Below are 12,590 nucleotides of genomic sequence, written 5' to 3'. Positions count from 1 at the left end.
CCTGGCCCTGCTGCCACACTATTGCTGGTACAGGCTAGGATGCTGTTGGCCTTCTTGGCTGCCTGGGCACAGAAGAAGCCAAATTTTAGGTGTGTTTCCCTTGAGCTGCTGTGCATAAGTAGTAGAAACCCCACAATATTAGTTGCACTTAGTTTTTCAATTAACTAAAAGGGGTCTCTTGGATCACTGGTCTAAGATTCTGGAATTACAGGTAAGGTTTCTGGCTGTGTAGAACAATCTGAAGTGTGTCTTTAGCACTGTCTGTGACCTCACTTTGTTACAGAGCCAAAAAGACATTAGTGGCAACATCTAAGATGGTTTTCAGAGACTAACCTCTAGCTCAGTGAGCTGTGACTTGCCATTTTTATCTGACCCATTTTCATACTCAGATGACAGTAAGTACTGTTTGTGTTCCCTCAATGTTGACTCATCTATAACAAGGCAGCCACAGGCTCAGAAATGACAAACAGCTTTTGAAAACAGGAACATCCTGTTAATTTTGAGTTAAATGTTTATGTGCTGTCATCACTTGAGCTCCCATACTATGCACTACACTGGCTGTTCCCAGAGTCCTGTTAGGACACAGGTGGTATTTCCTTCAGCTTTGAAACAATCAGGCTGAATAACCTATATCCCACCTGCACAACAACCAGCATGCAAAACTGCTCCAAGCAGAATATAACAAGTGTTTTCATTGATCATTACTGAGAAGCACACATTCAAGCATTACACAGCACAACATCCAGATGGCACCTCACTGGCCACCAACACCACTACCTGCCACACAGCATCCAAATTGCATTTGAGCTGACAATTTGAGAACCTGGATATTCCAAAGTGTTTTCTTATGCAGAAACAGCAACTGTGGCAGCCTTTGCACTGAGATTGGCAAGTCATGGCCAGGTCAGAGACAGCAAACAGATCTCCCAACTCCTTGGTGTGGTGTGACTGCTGCTACTATGACTTGCTTAGTCCTGCTTAGATCAGGACTTGTGCCAGAGGATGAACCAAGTGATGATCCAGGATTACTCTCTGTACCAATCTCACAGCCCAAATTGCTCAGTGTGCAAACACTTGTCTTACTAGACCTACTGACACTGCAAGTGGTAGGCACCTCTCACTGCACCACTGCCTGAAATAGATACTAGCCACAGAGGGTACAAGCACGCACTGTGTGGTATTTACGCAGCAACACTTTGTTTTGGTGTAGTAAAAACTTGAACACATGAAGACTAGATGGGCTGCCAGTTTAACCTCAGAAGCTGGACTAAGGAATAAAAACCTTCCAGCGTCTTCCCAGCATACTGATTTTTTTAATAGCAACTACTGCTATAACCTCATCTTGAATATAACTTTGCCACAAAAACCACAAGAACATGTTAAGGGACACACCACGTGGTTTAGGACATTTGACGGTAAAGTCTTTTTGAGGCAAAACACTGATGTACATAGTATTCACTTTGTTCCAACTGAATCAGAACAGTACTAGTCTAGTGAAGTTAAAATCTGATCCAGAAAGCCAAGAACCCTTTTGTGTTTGTAAACAGATGAACCTTCTGCCTGAATACGGCTGGGTAAGGGTGGAAACTGATATAAATGGCAAATTCTAAAGCAATAAGGAAAATCTACATATAGAAAGTATCATGCAAGCTACTGTTTCAGTAGTCCAAATGAAGCAATTAAATGGGGTTTTGAACTGTTATTTAATATGGTGCTCAGCCACTTCATCCTTTTAGAAGTTAAAAGCAGGATGTTCTGAAAATAGCCCTGGCAAAACTGGTACCTGTCAGTCTAGTCTGACAATGCATACTATATGATATTCCAGGCCCAACAAGAGTAAGATCTCCCTCCACTTTAGTGCAACGCAGAAGACACTGACGAACTCAAAGAAGCATCTTCCAGCTTGACAGCAAAATTGAAACATTTCAGGTAAAACAAGTTACCAGCTATGAATACGGAACAGTTCTGAAACCAAGCAAAACTGTTTCCGTGGTCACACAAACCAAACTTCTGTAATTTTCAGAAATAGGAGTTAAAAGCTCTCAAGTTGTATAATGACAGTGACAATACAACAGGAATGCTAATGTCCCTGTACAACCCACACTTTCTGTGCAACAGATGAGAGCTGCATTTCTAGATGCCACTAATTACCAGAACTTGAGTTTGACCTTCCAATTATTCAAATGACAGGAAAGCATCTGAAGCTTTATGGTTAGGCACAGTTACAGGTGTGTGCTAAGAACACTCTTTGAGACAGGAAAAGGCTTCCCTTCTCTCCACCTATTCCTTATGTTCTCATCTTCATGTGAACATGGTGCTGAGCAGCCTGCTCTATGTGGCTTTGCTTGAGGAAGGGATTTGGTCACTTTGATCTCCAGAGGTCCCTTCCAACCACTCTGTGATCCAGTGGCAGTCCTCTAACCTCTGATAAGCAGCTCAACAAAAAATACAAGACATGAATCAGCTATGTTGAGCAACTTCATCAGTCTCTCAGAATCACCAAGCTAAAGGGAGGTGTTGGGCTAGATACTTTACAGTAAGCCAAAATTCACTTAGTGGGATTAATTCTTCAACAACCCTGGAGAAAACTGAAACAATTGCCCTGCTGATTTCTTAAGACACAGTAAGTCAAGGAAGTACTCCTCAGAAACAGTACTGTGACAGTGTCACTGGCACCATCAGAAACACAAAAAGGTAGAAGCAGTCAGCAACTTACAGCATCATTTGTTTAGATTTTGTCATTTTAAAGCCTGAAGCATATTCCACCAAACCATACTGTTTTGAGAAATATTTGAGACAGGCTGAATTCTAGCTCTGAGTAGTATCTCTGCCAGTCTGGTTTAGGAAGCAGAAGAGAGAAAAACAGACTCAAAAGACAAGCAGTTCAGAGTGTTTAGAGACCATTCACAAATACAAAAGCAACTGCTGAAGATCTAGCAGCTAGCTAGTAAAGGAATTAATTGTCTTGCAGCAGGATCACTGGGCCACAGTAAAGGACACTGCCTAAAAATTAAGTTTTGATAGGCTATTTTTATTAATCCTTAACCATGTACTTAAGTGAGGAATTTCTTACTCTGCTTCAGCTTCACACTTGCAGGACTGAATAAAAAGCTCAAGGAAAAATGGAGTTCCCCAAGACTCTCTTATCTGGAAGATTATCCAGGAAGAGGAAGGCTGACTTTCTAAAAGGAGAACTTTTTATAGGATGAAAAATCATGTTGGAAATTTCACATGAATGTCCTAGTACCAGCTTGAATGATTACTGATTTGAAGAAGCTACATTATGTACAAATTGAACTTTAATGTTCCACAGAAATATTAATCCTCTCAAATTATATCCCATTTTCTAAAAGATCAGCACATACAGAGACAAATAATTATGATACCAATCATCTGCATGACATTACACATCTCAAATTTAGATTGTAGCTGAATGAGATTAGTCCAATTTAGGAAAAAAAAAAAAAACAACCACAAGAAACCACTGCTGAGCAAAAAGCAAGCACAGCTCAATGATATATTAAAAGCTTCACTTTCAAAGTCACAACTTCTCATGTGACTTCCACAGAAAGGAGCTACAGATCTACTGTCAACTTCAACTAACATCAGACAAGTATCACAACTGCAGTGCAGCTTTGATTTTTAAGGGGTAAGTGTGGGAAGGAGAAGGTATCGTTCCGCCATGAAGGAGTGGGGAACAGCCATAGGACGAATTTCAGTTTTACCAGAACAGGCACAGCATCAGGAAGCAACTATGCAAGAAGGAAGCCAAGGCACTTAGTTCCTAAGAAAAAACTACTCAGAGGCTGAACGGATTAAGTCTCTATGGACTGCCCAGGTAGGGACATTAGTCAGCAGCAGTAGTGGGATTCATCCTATTGGAAAGACAAGGTTGTCAAGTTTCACTTACCATGAGAGTCCGAGCCCAACTTCTTAGAAGCCATTTAGAACCTGGAAAAAAAAAAAATAAAAAGAAAAACATTTTAAAAGAGCTTTAACAACTTCACACATGTAGCACAGCATAAGCCTAAGCAGTTCTACAGCATCTTATCTCTGGATTACAGGACTTGTTATGGGCACTTGCTGTTTGTCTTGTTTGCAAGATGGATTTATTTTATAGCTTTGAGAATTGATTGATCAGACATAACTTAGCACAAGGTCTGACAATCTAAATAGCAAAATGAAGGAAAAAACCCCAAACCACACAAAAAGCCAATAAAACCAGCCAAGAAGCAGCCACAAATGATCAGGAAGACAGAGTTCCAGATCACAGTGCCTAGAGACCATTCCGTTTCAGCCCTGTGTAGAACACCCTGCCTACCCTGGCATTAAGAATAGCCCTTCCTACTGGAAATACCACACTGATCCTCCTCAGTTTAATCCTTGCTGCTCTAATAAAGGGATACTATCATATTGGGTACACAGTCAGTTAGCCAGTGTGGCACTTGTCTAGACACACTGGGTAATGCACAGGTAACAAAAGGTATACAATAAATGGAGATATTTTCAGATACACACAAGGAAATAATACTAACAACTGTCCTCATCCACTGCCCACAGAATTCTACTAACAACTTTTAAAGTTTGGATGCTAGTCCTACCTGGCCAAGATGTTAAAACACAGAAGTGCCTAGCAAGCTTTTAACACACAGCAGGTCTGTCCTGAGAAAGAGTTAAGATAGTTGTCTCATTAGTTGTCAGTTAAAACCCTGCCCAAGGATGCTTATGCTGTTCAATAACATTCCGGATTCTTTTTCTAGATTAGAAGTACAATACAACATCTATCTCTAGACACCAGAGCGTAATTCTTCAAATAGCTGAATCTATAAGGCCTCCTTTGACATTATGCATGACACAGAATCAGAGTTGCCCTTTGTTCCTGAAGTCCTCTAGCTCACAGATGGGAATGCCCAAAAGCCGTTCTTCAAAACCATGAAGTTACCTGCTACAGCCCCACTGCAGCAGACAGCACTCAAAGTACAACTCGAATCAGATCTAACATTCACACTGTCATTCCTCAGTCAAGGTTTAACTCTCAGCCTCCCTGTTTTCACTGCAGATTCCAACTGTAAATGTTAACATATAGGAAGGGTTTCATAAGGTGAGGATTACACAGACAGCTTAGCTATTCCTCCTGGCAGCTGAAGACATAATTGGGGTCAAGAAGAGCTACTTCTAAGTAGCTCAGGAAATTACATTTTGCTCTGCAGAGCTCCCTTTCAACACTAGATGAAAATCAATTATGTACACCAACCCTACTGGTTACAGGAACTCAACACACAGCTAAAGCCAAAGCTCTATGTAGAAGGTTACCTGGTGCAACAGAATTAATAAAATGTGATGAGCAGATGCTAGGTGATGGGGAAGTGAGTCATGCTGGGCAACTCCAGGCATACTTTGTACATAAAAGCTGTTAGTCATTTGATGTTTGTCAGGTTCTCTGGGAAGTTCATCATGAGGCAGCAGTGTGTGCCTGCAGCCCAATTGGCCAATCCTGTGCTGTACTGCATCAAAAGGAGTGTGACCAGCAGGTCAAAGGAAGTGATTCTCCCTCTCTGCTCCACTCTCATGACACGCCCCTGCAGTCCAGCAGCCAGGTCTGGAACCCCAACACTAGAGGGATGTGGACCTGCTCAAGCAAGTCCAGAGGAGGCCATGAAGATGCTGCGAGGACTGAAGTGCCTCTGCTGAGGGTGCTGGGCTTGTTCAGCCTGGAGAAGAGAATGCTCCAGGGAGACCTTGTAACAGCCTTCCAGTACCTAAAGGGGGCTTCGAGAAACCTAGAGAGGGGCTTTTTACAAGAGCATGTAGTGACAGGACAAGGGGGAATGACTTTGAACTGACACAGGGGAGACTGAGATACTAAGAAGTTCTTTACTGTAAGGGTGCTGAGGCGCTGGCACATGCTGCCCAGAGAAGCTGTGGCTGCTCCATCCCTAGCAGCACTCAAAGCCAGGTGGGAGAGGGGTTGGAGCAACCTGCTCTAGTGGAAGCCGTCCCTGCTCATGGCAGGGGTCTGGAACTGGATGAGCTTTAAGGTCCCTTCCAATACAAACCATTCTATGATTCTACACTTGTCAGCACATCTCACCATCTCTCTCAACATTGGTATTACATCCAAAACTACCGCATTAACCTAGAGAACTGGTTTTGACACTAGATGGTAACTTCTTCTCAGAAATAAACAAAACTCTGAGGCTTCAAAGAGGAGGTGAAACACTGCCAAGCCTGCTACCTCAGGAAGGCTGTCCAGGGCAAAGCTATAGGACCACTCAGTACAGCTGTGTGTCAACTACTGGCACTGAATGTGCTATACCAGCCCCAGTGCTGCAGAGGAGGAGACCATACTGCAGTACATGAAAAAGGCTATACCTTTTAGACCCAAATCACACAATCAGAAAAGCAGCTACGTTGCTAGTTCCTCTGCACAAGAGCAGCAATTAAGACATCAACTTGATTTGTTATTATCGAACAAGCCAGGCCACATGTCAAATCATGCAGCCTTCATCTCATTGGTCTTCAGTATGTCACCAGAGACTGTGAAGCACTGCCTGCAAGAATGTGCTATGGCTGCCAATCATCCACTACTATTACAGTGGAGCTGAACCAGGGAGAAGGCCTCTACACACTTCACAGAATGAAAAGCAAGTGATCCTTTTCTGTAAGATTTCAGAACTTCTGATGAGAGGAAGTAACTTCCTCATTTTGGCAATTTGAGTTGACAAAGTAGTCTTTTCAATGTAGCACCAGTTATTTGCAGGCAATAGGGTTTACACTGTCCACCCCATTCACCAGAAGCAGCTTACTCCAGACTGTACCTAAAGCACAGTGAAAAGAAAACTCAAAAATGACATTTTTAGAATGTTACTTTATATTATTCCCTCTCCAGCAGGCTGCTGCAAGGACATACTAAGTTACCACCTCACACACTGATCTCAGGTTAACTGAATGCCAAGTTAACTGTGACACAATCCATTTGCTCCAGGGATATTAGTAGCAATGCACACAAATCCCACAGAACCAAAGACATGCATATCTAGCACCCAGGGAATTTCACAGCAGTGTATCAACCTGGAGCTGCATAAAGCCTTGGATGTATTCTCAGTTTCAATTTGTTGACAATCCTGCAGTAAAATCCTAGTGCACACCAGGCACCTCTATTAACTTTAACGTGCAATAGGAAAATGGATTCCTCCGCCATATGCAACACCTTACTTTAGCTAGAGAATTAGCTAAGGCATATCAACAGCAAGCTAATAATGAATTTACTATTTCCATAGAGACAGTCACACTTGATATTCAGGTAGCATTTGTGTTTTTATCACACTAGCTCTTCCTGATGCACTATGAGCATGCACTCACAAAGATACCATTATTGCAGCACCGTCAGCAAACAGAATTGCTAAGCACTGCACACAGTGATGCTAGGACAGGCTGCCAACCACATTTCATCACCTCCATTCCAAAGAGGGTTTAATTAAAATAGTTGTCTTGTGACTAATCAGATTTGATGAGCTATTTGGGGACCACTGTATCAAGCATCTTGCTGTTGCCCTGTCCTGCTGGATGGAAAAAACCCCATATTTGCAGCCAGGTAGGTTAATGATGCTGCCACTACACGTCTGGGCATTATCTGAACCATTATGTGCTTAGTCAAGGCCGTTACACTGCGCAGTAAAGGTCTGCTTAACTTTGTTACCTCTATTTTACAAATTTAAAGGACTTGCTCACAAAGTCTTATCAGCTAATAGACAGCTGCCAAGCCCTATCAGTGTTGCCTTTGACCAGCCCTATCACTGTGTTGCCTTCAATCTCCAGGCTCCAGAACAGGATGCTGAAGGGCATCAGTGGGAACCATGCATGGATGCACATTTTAAACTGACAAAGAACATCCTCTACTGCATGTGAACTTTTTCAATACTTTTGCTGGGCTACGTAAACAAGTTAGTTGCACAGTACTACAAGGTTTTCTTACAGCCACCTACAAGCATTCTTCTGTAAATTTAGACTTCCTTAGTCCCATTACCTTGCTTTTGGTTCTGGATAACTCTCCGAAGAGAAGACCAGGGTAGCAAGTGTCTAAACATTACAAGCAACTTTAACAGCAACAGCCACTGAAGCAACCTGATGTGAACTCTTCCCTTTCTGTATGTTCATTGTTCACTTAATAACACTGAGGCAACAGGGCAACATTCTTAAAACCAGCCAGCCAGAGAAACAGAGCATAGCAGAGCCCAGGATGAGGGCAGAGAACCTCAGAGTGATGATACAAGGGGATAGGGGGACAGGGAAACAAACAGAACAGCAAAAAATTCTGATTTTTTGATGTTCAGATACAGCAGAGAAGCGACGAGGTAACACTGACAACAGAAACTGGCACAGAGAGATAGATAACAAGGTAAAAGGGCTTGAAAAGACAGCGTTGAGATGACCAAAACAGTACCTGGCATGTAATCACTTAAACTTGAATGACTACTTTGATGTGCTGCCAGACAGGAGAACACAGAAGAGCATGATTTGGTGCAGTCAAGCAATACTAAAGGGACAGTCACATCAACAGGTAAGAAAAAAAAGTTACCACCGAGACTGACCCATGAGGAGCTCTGGGAACTTGGGGTGGTTTTTATTCCCATGTTCCTTCTATTGGTGTTTTCTCTGGAGTTTATATCTCCATTCCTCTTCTTCTGAAAGAGTTCTGATGAAAACATCCTACAACTAACAGCACCTATAGCTTTCTCAGTGATAAGTTAAGCCAGTTTAACTACTTGTCAAAAGGAACCGGTCTCTTATTACTACATCCCTCCTTCTGGGGTGCAAGTATATTAGGTTGCAGACACATGAATTCTCTGAATTAACTCCCATCTAAGACTCAGATAAATGAGAAATGTACTTATTATGGGTCAGAAGAAACAAAAATGCCTCAAGTTATCAACCATAATCAAACCAGCACATCTATGATTTTCAGAGACAAGACCCCTGATCTTGCAACTTCCATTTTGCCTGCTAACACTCATTATGTAGTCTAAATACATGGAATTGAGGATGCATACGTTCACTCTGAAAACCACAAAAAAGACAAAGAAATCAAAAAGAAAAAGTAATTTTGTTGCCCATATTACATTAACGAACTACTAATGATTTTACACCAAGAAACAGGTGAGAAGATGTTCTGCTCAAGTCGTTGATTTTCTAATGCATTACAGGTATTCCACATTCAGATTTGGTTTAAGTTTTCGCTACAACTACTTGTTCCAGTGCAAGTGAAAGGCTGTAACCAACATCAGGATTCTGTATCTAGCCTCATACAATAAAAAGAGAAGACAGTGCCTGTTGGCAAGATAAAACAAACATTAAGATTCCCCTATCAAAGCTACCCACCTATGTAAGCGTTCAATCATTGCTACACAACCGAGGTATCTTAGTCTGACGGCAAAAAGCTGATCACAGAAGTTTACTACAGCACAAAAACAGATTTCGTTTTCATTTACTGCAGTCTCTAGACAGATGACACAACCCCAAAATCTGCAGCAAATGCTTCTGCTTTGTACTTTCAAACAGTCCTGCAAACAATAAGCAGAGTCAACTGCATGAAGGTACTCCCATTTCATAAAGGACAATGATGTTAGCCGCTGATAACAGCTCTTTGGCTAAAATTCTTGTAAAACTATATTTGATGTGCTGCAATTTCATGCCCTGCAGAGGAAATAAAAAGAAAAACCAATTTTCACTAGTCATCACAGAAAAGTTTTAAGTATATCCACAGTGATTCCTTTAGAGTAGCACTTTAAAGTGCTACTGCAATCCAGGAGATTAGGGTTCTGGGTCTACGGTAAAACAAGCAAAGCCAAACCAGACCCTTCCTGAAGCAGTCACTTACAGTTTCCATCCAATTTTCAATGGCCACAGGTTAAAACAAATCTAATGATATGCCTTCATCTTGTGGGACTATCGTGGTTTAAGCCCAGCCAGTAACCAGAACCATGCAGCTGCTCACTCAGTCCTCCCCTCTTCTCCCCCCAGCAGGCTGAGATAAGAACACTCCAATATTTAAAGCATAATAAAAAACTACTAATAATAATAACAGAAATAACAACAGGAGAGAATATGAAACTAAACGGGGAAAAGGAAAAGACCACAATAAACACAAGTGATGCACAACACAGTTACTCACTGCCCACCAACCAATACCCAGCCCGACCCAAGCAGTGATCTGGGCCTTAGAATCATAGAATAGTTAGGGTTGAAAAGGACCTTAAGATCATCCAGTTTCAACCCCCTGCCATGGGCAGGGACACCTCACAATAAACCACGCCACCCAAGGCTTTGTCCAACCTAGGCTTGAACACCACCAGGGATGGAGCATTCACAACTCCTCTGGGCAGCCCATTCCAGTGCCTCACCACCCTCACAGTAAAGAATTTCTTCCTTATATCCAACCTAAACTTCCCCTGTTTAAGTTTGAACCCGTTACCCCTTGTTCTGTCACTACAGTCCCTAATGAAGAGTCCATCCCCAGCATCCTTGTAGGCCCCCTTCAGATACTGGAAGGCTGCTCTGAGGTCTCCACGCAGCCTTCTCTTCTCCAGGCTGAACAGCCCCAACTTTCTCAGCCTGTCTTCATACGGGAGGTGCTCCAGTCCCCTGATCATCCTTATGACCTCCTCTGGACTTGTTCCAACAGTTCCATGTCCTTTTTATGTTGAGGACACCAGAACTGCACACAATACTCCAAGTGAGGTCTCCCGAGAGCAGAGTAGAGGGGCAGGATCACCTCCTTCGACCTGCTGGTCACGTTCCTCTTGATGCAGCCCAGGATACGGTTGGCTTTCTCGGCTGCGAGCACACACTGAAGCCAGCTCATGTTCATTTTTTCATCAACCAACACCCCCAAGTCCTTCTCCGCAGGGCTGCTCTGAATCTCTTCTCTGCCCAACCTGTAGCTCTGCCTGGGATTGCGCCAACCCAGGTGTAGGACCTTGCACTTGGCATGGTTAAACTTCATAAGGTTGGCATCAGCCCACCTCACAGGCGTGTCGAGGTCCCTCTGGATGGCATCCCTTCCCTCCAGCGTATCAACTGAACCACACAGCTTGGTGTCATCGGCAAACTTGCTGAGGGCACACTCAATCCCACTGCCCATGTCACCGACAAAGATGTTGAACAAGACCGGTACCAACACGATCCCTGAGGGACACCACTCATTACCGGTCTCCAGCCGAACATCGAGCCATTGACCACAACTCTTTGCGTGCGGCCATCCAGCCAGTTCTTTATCCACCGAGTGGTCCACCCATCAAATTGATGTCTCTCCAATTTAGAGACAAGGATGTCGTGTGGGACAGTGTCAAACACTTTGCACAAGTCCAGGTAGATGACATCAACTGCTCTGCCCCTGTCCATCAGTTCCGTAGCCCCATCATAGAAGGCCACTACATTGGTCAGGCAGGATTTCCCCTTAGTGCAGCCATGCTGGCTGTCACCAATCACCTCCTTGTTTTTCATGTGCCTTAGCATGCCTTCCAGGAGAATCTGCTCCAAGAGTTTGCCAGGCACAGAGGTGAGACTGACTGCTCTGTAATTCCCCAGGTCATCCATTTTCCCCTTCTTGAAAATGGGGGTTATATTTCCCTTTTTCCAGTCATCGGGAACTTCACCTGACGCCATGATTTTTCAAATATGATGGCCAGTGGCTTAGCAACTTCATTCGCCAGCTCCTTCAGGACCCACGGATGGATTTCATCAGGTCCCATGGACTTGTGTACGTTTAGGTTTTTAAGATGGTCTCAAACCAGATCCTCTCCTACAGTGGGCCTAGGGTCTTCATTCTCACAGTCCCTGCGTCCGCCTTCTAAGACTTGGGTGGTGCAGTCAGAGCCTTTGCCAGTGAAGACCGAGGCAAAGAAGTCATTAAGAACCTCAGCCTTCCCCAAATCCAGGGTAGCCAGTTCTCCCGGAAGCTTCCAGAAGGGGCTCACGTTGTTCCTAGTCTGTCTTTTATTCACTACGTACCTATAGAATCCCTTCCTGTTATCCTTAACATCCCTAGCCAAGTTCAATTCTAACTGGACCTTAGCCTTCCTCACCTGGTCCCTAGCTTCCCGGACTGCATCCCTGTATTTTTCCCAGGCCACCTTCCTTGCTTCCACCTTTTATAAGCCTCTTTTTTCCTTTGAATTTTCCTCAGCAGCTCCTTATCCATCCAAGGAGGTTTCCTGGCCCTTCCGCTGCCCTTCCTTCTAGTTGGGATGCAACACTCCTGAGCTTGGAGCAGGTGATCATTGAATGTCAACCAACAGTCTTGGGCCCCCCTGCCCTCTAGGGCTATATCCCATGGAACCTTACTAAGCAGGCTCCTGAAGAGGCCAAAGTCTGCTCTCTTGAAGTCCAGGGCAGTGAGCTTGCTGCACGCTCTTCTCACTGTCCTGAGGATCTCAAATTCGACCATCTCGTGACTGCTGCATCCAAGGCTGCCCTGGAGCGTCACGTTTCAAACGAGCCCTTCCCTGTTGGTGAACACAAGGTCAAGCATGGCACCTCTCCTTGTAGGCTCCTCTATTACTTGAAGAAGGAAGTTTTCTTCCACATAATCG

General features: G+C 43.7%; 1 protein-coding gene across 6 annotated transcripts in view; it reads right to left on the bottom strand.

Moving 5' to 3' along the window:
- UBAP1 (ubiquitin associated protein 1) overlaps positions 1-12,590 on the bottom strand; it is a 42,876-nt gene that overhangs the window by 13,204 nt on the left and 17,082 nt on the right. For all 6 annotated transcript variants that reach the window (XR_013958802.1, XM_080638116.1, XM_080638115.1 and 3 more), the window contains one exon: positions 3,911-3,951. Coding sequence is in view for 5 of the 6 variants with exons in the window: in XM_080638116.1 (XP_080494242.1) it covers positions 3,911-3,951 (41 nt within the window). In the remaining variant the exon portion in view is untranslated. The remainder of the gene's footprint in view (positions 1-3,910; positions 3,952-12,590) is intronic.

This window comes from Psittacula echo, assembly GCF_963264785.1.
Source record: "Psittacula echo genome assembly, chromosome: Z".
In the NCBI taxonomy this organism is placed as follows: Eukaryota; Metazoa; Chordata; class Aves; order Psittaciformes; family Psittacidae; genus Psittacula; species Psittacula echo.
Note: the sequence above shows the minus strand (reverse complement) of the source record. Positions and strands in the feature narration are given on the sequence as shown.